This window comes from Thermobia domestica, chromosome 13 (genome assembly GCF_964235325.1).
Source record: "Thermobia domestica chromosome 13, izTheDome1.hap1.1, whole genome shotgun sequence".
NCBI lineage: Eukaryota > Metazoa > Arthropoda > Insecta > Zygentoma > Lepismatidae > Thermobia > Thermobia domestica.
The window spans coordinates 199,579,537-199,589,858 of NC_137466.1; the positions used below are offsets into that span (position 1 = coordinate 199,579,537).

At 34.3% G+C, this 10,322-nt stretch overlaps 1 protein-coding gene across 4 annotated transcripts in view; it reads left to right on the forward strand.

Annotated features, from left to right (window-relative positions):
* Positions 1-9,380, forward strand: part of Opa1 (Opa1 mitochondrial dynamin like GTPase) — an 81,573-nt gene extending 72,193 nt beyond the window's left edge. For all 4 annotated transcript variants that reach the window (XM_081737230.1, XM_081737229.1, XM_081737231.1 and 1 more), the window contains 3 exons: positions 727-820; positions 2,938-3,048; positions 6,171-9,380. In XM_081737230.1, the coding sequence (XP_081593356.1) occupies positions 727-820; positions 2,938-3,048; positions 6,171-6,235 (270 nt within the window). In that variant the 3' untranslated portion in view covers positions 6,236-9,380. The remainder of the gene's footprint in view (positions 1-726; positions 821-2,937; positions 3,049-6,170) is intronic.
* Positions 9,381-10,322: the final 942 nt, after the last annotated feature.

Below are 10,322 nucleotides of genomic sequence, written 5' to 3' on the forward strand. Positions count from 1 at the left end.
AAAATGGAGATCTTCGTGCAATATTCTCCTGAATGAACGATCGGACATATGCACAGTTTGCAAATGACGACGAGCAGATCTTTTTGGGCTACGCAATATTGCAGCACGAACATTTTCCACGGCTTCTGGTGTCCGCACAGTTCTTTCACTTCTTCCCGGTTTGCCATTGCAAACAAAACCTGTTGTTCGAAATGCACGTACCCACCTCACAATGGTCCGTCCATCTGGAACTTTCCCATGACGTCCCAAGTTGAAATGTTGCCGAAATAGACGCTGGGTAACAATAACAGAGTCGTTATTCTTGAAATAACTTTTCAATAGCAAAGGCACGATGCTGTGCACTCCACCGCTCCATATCACTGTCACACTCGAAATGGCAGCACATTAGTACACGAATGTGACACGAGCTGGCGCGCATTCATGCAGTACGTCATTGTACTACGCAAGTCAAATTACGCTATGAACGCTGCCGCACCCTGTTCAGGATAAGTGGTAGGTTGAAAATGATAGTTCAGAAAATCACAGAAATTATAAACAACTTAATTGATATACAACGCTACATAGGTGATTTTTTTTTCCTATAAAATGAAACTTGAGTGTTATCTTTTCATTGCTCTATAAAAACTTTTTGTTGTTGTAGTAGTTGTTTTCAAAATAACTTAAAATACCAAACTTACAAGTATCTTAAAATTGCTGAAAAAGTATTATGTCGTTTCTTTCTTTTAGGTTGATTGTAGTGACGTGGTTCTGTTTTGGAGAATACAGCAAATGTTGAAAGTGACAGCGAATGCTTTGAGGCAGCAAGTAATGAACCGAGAAGGTAATACATTTTTTTTAGTAATTAGTTCTAAAACAAAAGATCAATATAGAGAAATAGAAGATAATTCTTACCTTTTAGCAAGCAAATATTATTTTTTTAGAAGTAAGATCAAGCTTAATTTTTTTCCTCTTCCTCATTGTAGCAATGTTCATTTGAATTTACAGGAATATAAAATCATATTTATATAAGAAACTAGTTTCGTTTCACAATGTGAAACTACAATGAAACTCCGAACTATCGGAATCCAATGGATGAGTTAAGTGATTTTATCACTTCCACACGCAACGTTAGTGCACGCATCTAAAACTTCCGTTTTCTGTACTATTCAATATATCTGCTAGGTAAAGAAAATGTAGAACGGTGTATAGTTCACTTTATTTTCATATAAAAGATACTTCCTTGCTTACAGTATCTTCGATCTGTTCGTTCTTTGAAGTACTCTCTTTCAAAAAAGTTAAACAAAAATTGCAATTATCTTTTTCATTATAATATTTATAAGTAAATGCAAAACATGAGCATTGTAAGTTCCATATGTATCTCGTATCTTTGAACTATCGGAAACAACGTCAAGTAGTGGAGTAAATATGTCATGCTTAATCGTTTCATATTAGGTAGATGCACTCATTCGGTTTCAGTAAAGTCATAAAGGCGGAGATAGAACCTATTCTTGGGACGTTCAATCCATTAATAATAATAATAATAATCTTGCACTCTCTTACTGCTTTTATTTTATGAGGATCCAGGATTGAAATACAAAGTGAGTGGTTAAATCTATCACTTCCAATATCAATAAAGAATAAGAGTAGAGATGGATTTCCAATTGGATTTGATTTGAGTTTAGAATCCCTTTCAGCAGCGAGGCTATATGGGACATGGACTACAGCTTAACGTGAGATTAGAGCTGCATGAGTCCCGCCAGGAATCGAACCCGGAACTGCTATACAGAAGGCGAGTACGCTAACTACTTAGCAGTGAGGGAGCTGTCAGGGTAGAGATGGGACATATTCTTGGAACACTCAATCCATGTTAAATATATATCTTTTACCATTCTTGCTCTGATTTCTGTCAATAGACTGATAGATTAGTTCTATAAGATTACTTATACAAATCAGAGTTTGGAGTAAGTCAAAGGATATGTTTGTATAATGCGCACTTATGTATATAAATTTCAAATTGTAAGAGGAATTGTGGAACACCCTGTATATATAACCTTGACACAGTACAAATTTGACAGCAAGTGGATTTAAAATGGAATGGTATATTCAGTAACACCTCGACTTTCGTAAGTAATGCGTTCCGTGTAAGATTTTACATAAGTCAGTTTTGTAAATTGCTTATGTGTAAACTTTGTACAAAACTGCAATATTTATATGTACAGGGTGAATCAAAAGTCCAGGTCCATAGGCCAACTCCGTTATGAGCAAGGATACAAAAAAATTGAGAGGAAAGTTGTTGAAAATTGTTTTTCAGTCAAAAGTGATGGAATTTTTCCAATCGTATCATCCAGTTGGGCTCCGCATTGGTAAGGCGCCCTGTTGTAAACGGGAAAAAAAGCAACGTTGTCAGTTCAGCAAAACTGTTTCCTTGGGCGCTTAACGTGCCAACAATAAAGCATTGTTAGAAAACAGATTCGAAGTATTCTAAATTTCCTCATACAACAATGTGCACGTCCCCAGAGTAATTTTTGGGTACTGTTACGTTCTGTTCGAACAGCCTGCTGAACTGACTTCTGACACATCTGTATATTATTTACACGGTGTTATTTTATAAATGAAACATCCATCATGCAACAGTATTTACTCAGATTTAAAGTATAAAACATTCTTTTATACAGAAAAAAAATGTATATCACGTATGTCGTTATTTGTGATGGATGTAAAAGCCGCATGTTCATACGCGCTAATAGCTGAAACCTTTTCTAGAAGACTATACTTCTAGCCGAAACCTTTCGCTAGAAGCTGACCATACTAGTAAAATTTTTCGAGGTTTATTAGTAACTGCGAATTGGCGTAAGTCGGGCGATTTTTAATTTATATTATGTCTTTTGTTTGAATTCTTACAAAGGTGGTTTAACTATGTTTCTTCTGACGAAGTGTATTATCAATTTTCTTACCCAGCTCGTCGTTTGGATAAAGAGATTAAAGAGGTACTGGAAGATTACAGCCAAGATCGAGAGAAGAAACTGCAGCTGCTCACTGGTAGAAGGGTCACATTAGCTGAGGAATTAAGTAAGTAAATCTATGGTTCTGTAGGGTTTTTTTTTTTTTACATATTTTAAATAAAATTAATGTTAGATTCCAATTTGATTGGTAATTAAAACATACTGGGTTCGAAGTGTTAAATACGCAAGAAAGAACGAACTACTGAAATCCATTGAACGTAAGTGTGGATCATCATGAATAATCTTGTCTTGCACAGTATTGAGGGGCTGAGTGGAGGTATATATTTTTTTCTTTTCGCAACACAGACTTATGTGTTGCATGATATGAATTATCACCAGGAGCATAAGGCATTATTCCTGGTTTATTAAGGCCGGATTAAATAATATCACCAGGCTGTTTTAGTAGGGGATTACATCTCCAGATTACTAACTAGCAAGATGTAGTTTTACTGTATGTTGTTCATTGATATAGACAGAACATACACCAAAGTAGTACGATTTCATTTATTGCGTGGAAATTGAAAATTTGTTGTCAAGTAATCACTTTACTCTATTTGCGTAATTAACTTTCAAAGTTAGGACACTCTACAAATAATTTCGCAACTCTTCACCCTTTGGTCCCTAACTAAACAAAGTGTGGTGGAATGTTAATTCTATTTACCATACATATTCAGAGTATTTGCCTCGTCTACATTATTCTAATCTCTATTTCGGTAGTATATTGAATTCGAGGAGTGAAAAGGTGTGACTTGGCTGGGAGTCTTTGCTACCTTTGACGTATAAAGAATGAGAGGATGCACAGCTGGACCGAGCTTCAAAATCAAGTCCCCGGGTTACCCATTCCGCTCTCTGAGCAGTCATACAACGTAGTCGTTATTGCATCGGCACAATAAGCCGGAGATCTAGGTTTGAATCTCGGTGCAGTTATGCATGTGCACACTCTTGGTACATTATTGAATTTACATCTAGAGGAAACTGGTATGAGATAAAATGGATTATTTCCTCAGTTTATCATATATAAACCACTACCTACTTAATATGTCCTTATGAATGATCCTATGTAAGGAAAATGTATGTGTATACTCAATTTCTCATTTAAAATGAAGTCTGTGGCTTATGAAATATGTAAGTTTGATGTTAAGTTGAGTTGATTTTGAGTTTAACATCCCTTTCAGCAAAGAGGCTATATGAGACGGGACCTATACTGATTAACGTGGAATCCGAACCACATGAGCTCCCGCCAAGAATCGAATCCGGGTCTCCCACGCCAAAGGCGCGTACGCTAACCGCTTAGCCACAAAGGAGCTCGCAAGCTTAATATGATATAATCTTAATTAGTATGAAGTAAATCCAGTAAGAATTATTATTAGCTACGTTAATTATGTCCTTCTTTATATTATTCTCTAATTTTCTTTCTATTCTACTTAAAAATTTTTTCCCTAGCCAATACACTATTGCAGCCCTCGTGTCCCTACCATCCTCGGTGTCTCGATCTTATCACAAGCACTATATTCTAATAAATACGTATTGTGGAGTTCCTGTTATATTCTTCAATCTTTTTTCTTTCTTTGTTTCTTTCTTCATCCATTTATTCGCCTGTTGTGTTCTTGCTAGCTCAAAATTGTTTTGAAACACTCCCATCTTAAGACTGGCGACTTCCACTCTCTTCTTTATTCCAAAATAAAATTCCATTTCCAATTGTACTCAGTGAGTCTTTCTCACCTCCTTCAGTCGGATTTTAAAAGATAAAATCTGCCAGATGGAGACGTTGGAGATATACAAAGTCACTTTCCTTGTCAAGGAATGTAGTGAGTTACGACCAAATGAAGTGTTGGTACGAGAATAAAGGACTATATCAGATATTCAGTAAATAAATAAATTTAATAAACTCAGTTAACTCTAATATATCAAGACATTTATTGAAAGTGAATATTCAAGAGACAAAATACAGATATTATACATTGTAAAACCTCAAACATGGGAAGATCCAAAAACCAAGTTTGGATCAAATATACCTGTTTAAAATTGACATCGTATTAAGTAACAAACACGATTAAATAGAAGAATTAGATCAAATATTGCGAGAAACACGCTCACTAATTTGAAACTTTCATAATATTCCTTCTATCTCCCCCCCCCCCAAAAAAAAAAAAAATACAAAATCTTCGACAATGTATTTCTGGAAAGAATTGCTATTTTTCCCTGAGCCGTGATGGTGCGCTCCGAATATTTGTCGCAAGATTGTTTTCCAATGCATGCTTTCTTCCCTCATACATAGTTGGTGATTAACACAGTATTGCTCTTGTAAACGTAATATACTGGGTCAAGAAGGCAGAGTTTTTATATCAATCGTTGTCTTCATTTACAGAAAGGAGTGTGAAGCTTTTCATATTAGACTACAAATTGAAACTTAATAAGTTAAATAAGAAATGGAATGCCGTGATATTAACTTAATCAGTAAAAATCACAATTGATTCATATTCCCTGTAATCTCACAATATTTTGTTTTACTTAAATTGCAAGAAAAATGTTTCAGTAAAATCGGAAAGTACCCGAAAGTAACTCTGAAGGTTGGCAGTTATGCATTGGAATTGGTTTGTAAAACTCAAAATGGCGTTCTGTGTAAATTTCTTGGCTACATAGACCTTATTGTGTTTTGGATACATAATTTCATATACATTAGTTGATATGTTGCATACAAAACTGAGTGAGTTGTTCTTTCATTTGATGTGTTATTTACAATTGTAATAAATATTGCAAAACCTTAAAACCCGGATATTCGATTTGAAACACCTATATTTAAATTCCTTAGTTCAAAAGAATTAAATTTTGTTAAATATTTTAATAGTTAACTCTCAAATGTATTTAAGTTAATATTAAAATTTTAGTTAATGTAAATTTATTTCGGAAAGCTAAGGGTCACTTAACTAGACTTGAGGGGAAAAAATCATCAAAATTCGATTTTATTTAAAAATAAATAAATAAATAAGATAAAAGAGAAGTCAATGGGCTTATAAATGAAGGTGGCATAGATATTCATCATACTTAATAGATTTTTACTGTAAATATTAGACATGGTTTTTTGATTAAGATAGTAAAACTTTTCTTTACATCCAACCTACATTACAATTTTCCATTGATTTCTCAACTTTGGATTATATTTTTAAAATTAACTAATTCTTTCCACAGAACGTGTTCGACAGATTCAAGACAAGTTAGAAGAATTTATTCAAGCATTAAACAATGAGAAATGATTGGTTTGGAGTGTGTATGTGAAAGGTTGCTGTAACAATATTGAAAATAGGAGTGGAAATGAGTTAGGTCATAGCTTCTTCCAGTTCATTGTTGGAGGCACTGTTGGTGGTATAAAATGCACACAGAAGAGAAAAGGGGAAAACATAAAACTTGGCTTTTTATTTTCAAGAAAAGAACATTAAAGCGTTTGTTAATGAAATTTTACGATTGGTGGTGGAGAGCCAGTATTAGAATCTTGTAGTTGCAAAAACAAATATATATACAATGCATTTGTGAACTGCACGCTGGTTGCAGGGAAGTGAACAGACTGTGTCAATGGACGAGTGAACAAACTTTGTACTGTAATGTATTGTCTTTTCGTTTTTGATATCACGTATTTTTGTACCAATAAACTGTAACATAACTTACGAATTGTTCATTTCGTAATGGTAAGTCTGCTAGAAAGTTACTTCGGCATCTAGTTTCGACTGTTCATGTAGCAAGGAAGATATGGTCTTGGTATTGTGTCTGATTTAATAAGTAAATCACACTAATTGGTAACTTTCTCACTGAGGTTACACATTATCTTCTTCTTCGTAATATCATTTAAGATTGGTTTAAAGGGACAAGCTTTGCCGATAGATGTCGCTACAGTCTTCGTATCTCTGTCATGTATTATTATAACTTTCACGAAAATTCACGATTTCTCTTACAAATTTCAAACTACAGACTTCAAATTTTTAGAGAAGGAACTTCATAACCTATCGAAGGCAACAATCCGTGCCGATTTTTTATTTAGAATTTTCTTCATTGTTAACAGTATATTGCTAAAGATTTGGATATCCAATTTCAACAATTAAGCCATTTCAACGATGAAGAAAATTCTAAATAAAAAATCGGCACGGATTGTTGCCTTCGATAGGTTATGAAGAATTTTCTTCATTGTTAACAGTATATTGCTAAAGATTTGGATATCCAATTTCAACAATTAAGCCATTTCAACGATGAAGAAAATTCTAAATAAAAAATCGGCACGAATTATTGCCTTCGATAGGTTATGAAGTTCCTTCTCTAAAAATTTGAAGTCTGTAGTTTGAAATTTGTAAGAGAAATCGTGAATTTTCGTGAAATGTAAAAAATACATGAGAGAGAGAGACGAGCACTGTAGTGACATCTATCGGCAAAACTTGTCCCTTTAAACCAACCTTAACGTTAAAATAGAATCTTTGGATTATATATTGATACAATCTGAAACTTACATAATTCAGATTTTCTAGAATATTTCTCTCTTCATCACATTTCATTACAAGTCTATAAAATAACTACTTGTGTGGTTTATATACACTTTTTGGGTGATGTACGGGAGTCATTCAATATATAGGCGATTGGGATGTAGATGCCAGAAACTCAATACCCAGTGAAGTGTTTACTTCGAATAAAAAGCCGAGCAATCATTCCAGTTTCACTTGGTGATCTGTATGTAGGTCAGGGTTTGCCGGTTTAAACCAAAATAATAAATTTAAAAGCAAAAAGTCACAGATCATATAAACTTCATGGTGACGTTTTTACATATCTTAAGCCATATAGAAGGTTTTTTCTCATACATCACAAAGCCAGGAAATATGAATGTAAGTGATTTATTAAAATCAAAAGTATTTTCAGCATATGAATATGTACGAATGATTCAGAACTAAAGTGAACTCAAATGATTGATATCTTTCTTCGCTTCTTTTATTCATATACAAATTTAAATTAGGTTGCTGTATTGTAATTCAGTGAACTAACTTGGACTAAATTAGATTTATACACTGTTGTCTTTTGAAATTATCCATTTCTTTTAATAATGTGTATAACTGCACATTGATTTCACTTGTGCAGTTGTGTATCTTTCTGTTGTGAAGTGACTCTTAAAATGTTCGCAAGTATGTTAAGATCAGTACAGAATATTTCTTTCAAGTGACCTCCATGAGTTAGTTGGTAAACTCATTCCTTCTGTAATCAAGAAATTTGAGTCCAGGTGGAATGCAATTTCTCTTGAGTGCATCGAGTACTGATTTGGATCCCATTTTGAGCTATAGGTTCCGTCCTTCAGAACCTTCCTGTTGAGTAAGAACATCTGTACTATAACAAAGAATGTACTTACATTGTTAATTCTAGAGCTACGGTAGCATAGTCTCTAAGGCGTCGACCTCAACTGGGCGGCCCGGATTCGATACCCGATGGGGACAAAATTAAAAAAAAAAAATCAACACTCATTCCAATGTGACTCTGAGGTCCACCCAGTTTCATTAAAGTGCCTGGGAAAGTAAAATGGTCGGAGCGTGGTTGCTGGCTCCATCACATCCCTGAGTGCCGAAGTGAAGAAAATGTTAATTGAGCCGTTACTTCCACACGTATCTCTCTGAGCCTAAATGGCCTGTTATGAAAGGGACACGATCTTTACTTTTGTTGTTGATTGTAGCGTGTTGAAATTCGATTTAGGATGAATTAATAAAACTTAAGAATTATGTTGATACAGTTTTAAGTGAGAATGTAGAAATATCTCCGAAGAAATGGTTTTATGGCAAATCAAAAAAGAGAAAAATCTTTCTGTTAAAACTATACTTTTGGCTGTAACACTGCGTGTATTAAAATCGGTGAAGCAAAGATAAAAAGAAAAAAAGATATAAAAACTAAGATCCTAATTACGGGATAACGACTTCTCGACTATTAAAGAAAATATCCTTTCTATATCCTAATTGAATGGATATTAAGTGTTGACAGGTAGTGAATACATTTTCGTGTTACAGGAAATACCCATATGTATTGACTGACTCGTATATCTACTATAGATTTGAAATCGAATAATAGCCTAATAATTTAGAAAGGAAGGAGAGTTCACTTCCCTGGATGGAATCCAAGGAAGACTGCTCAAAATTAAGGGAAATTATACAGTTATTCGCTTCAGTAAGCTTTTGTACGGTACATAATGTATGTATATACGACTAATTATATAATTGGTGCTTAAATACCAGTAAATCCAATTTTTTATATAGGTTATGCTATAGTCCCCTGGTTGTGCTTTGTTGTTTTTTGTTGAGAAACAATGTACTTGTTGGCTAGTTAAAAAGTTGAATGAATATGCTGTATATAGTTATTTAATTAATAATAACAATAATTGAAGTATTTTATGTGTATCTATGTTCCTAATATCCTTGGATTTCCTTTCCTCTATGTATATTCAGGTACAGCATACGGCATTGATGGCAACTGTGCAGGAAACTTACATTAAGTACATTTGTTTTGATTTAGAGGGATTCAACTATTAAAGCCCTCTAGGGACTATTAATGGAAATCTGTCCTCGTTTAGGCCGGCAGTAGATTGACCAGAGGACAGGACAGCCGAGCCGAGGTTCAGTACTGCGAGCAATGCAACAAAGTCTTACCGCATATTCAGGCCCGTATTTATATATTGTGCGCTCCTGTGCTCTAAATAATTTGACGCCTTCCCTTCCCCCTCAAAAACGAACAACATTAGAGTTGAATTCATAGTTTTTGGAGTCGCTAAGATGAAAAGTGACAGTTTTAAGCCAATTCAACTTTGTCATACTCCACTCCCCAGGAAGGGGGAGAGATTTTAAAAGTAATCGAAAACGATGGATATTAGTGTTGAATTCATAATTTTCGAGGTCGCTGAATTTAACGGTATCAGTTTTCATGATGTTCAAGTTCATCCTCACCCCTTGGGGTGAGGCTGGGAGAGGATGACTTTTTAAAAATAATCAGATAAGCTAACTAATTAGTAACTACTGTAATTAGAGCGAATTAAACCAGGGTTCGAAATGGTATATATATATATATAAAAAAAAAAACAGGCGGTATGTTTTATTACGATTTTGACTTGACATACCGGCTACCTAAATGTTGTAATGCAGTGAGGGTATGTTGCGTAAAAGATTGCATTTATATTTATATAATGACTAAAAACCATTGGAGAGCTTCTCTGTAGTAACGCGGGAAAGGGGGCATGGAGAGACTTTGATCCCCTCCAGCTTTCTGAAAAAATATTTCCTTATGTTGTATTACAGAGAATTATACACGAAAATGCTCAAAAACCGAATGAGGATA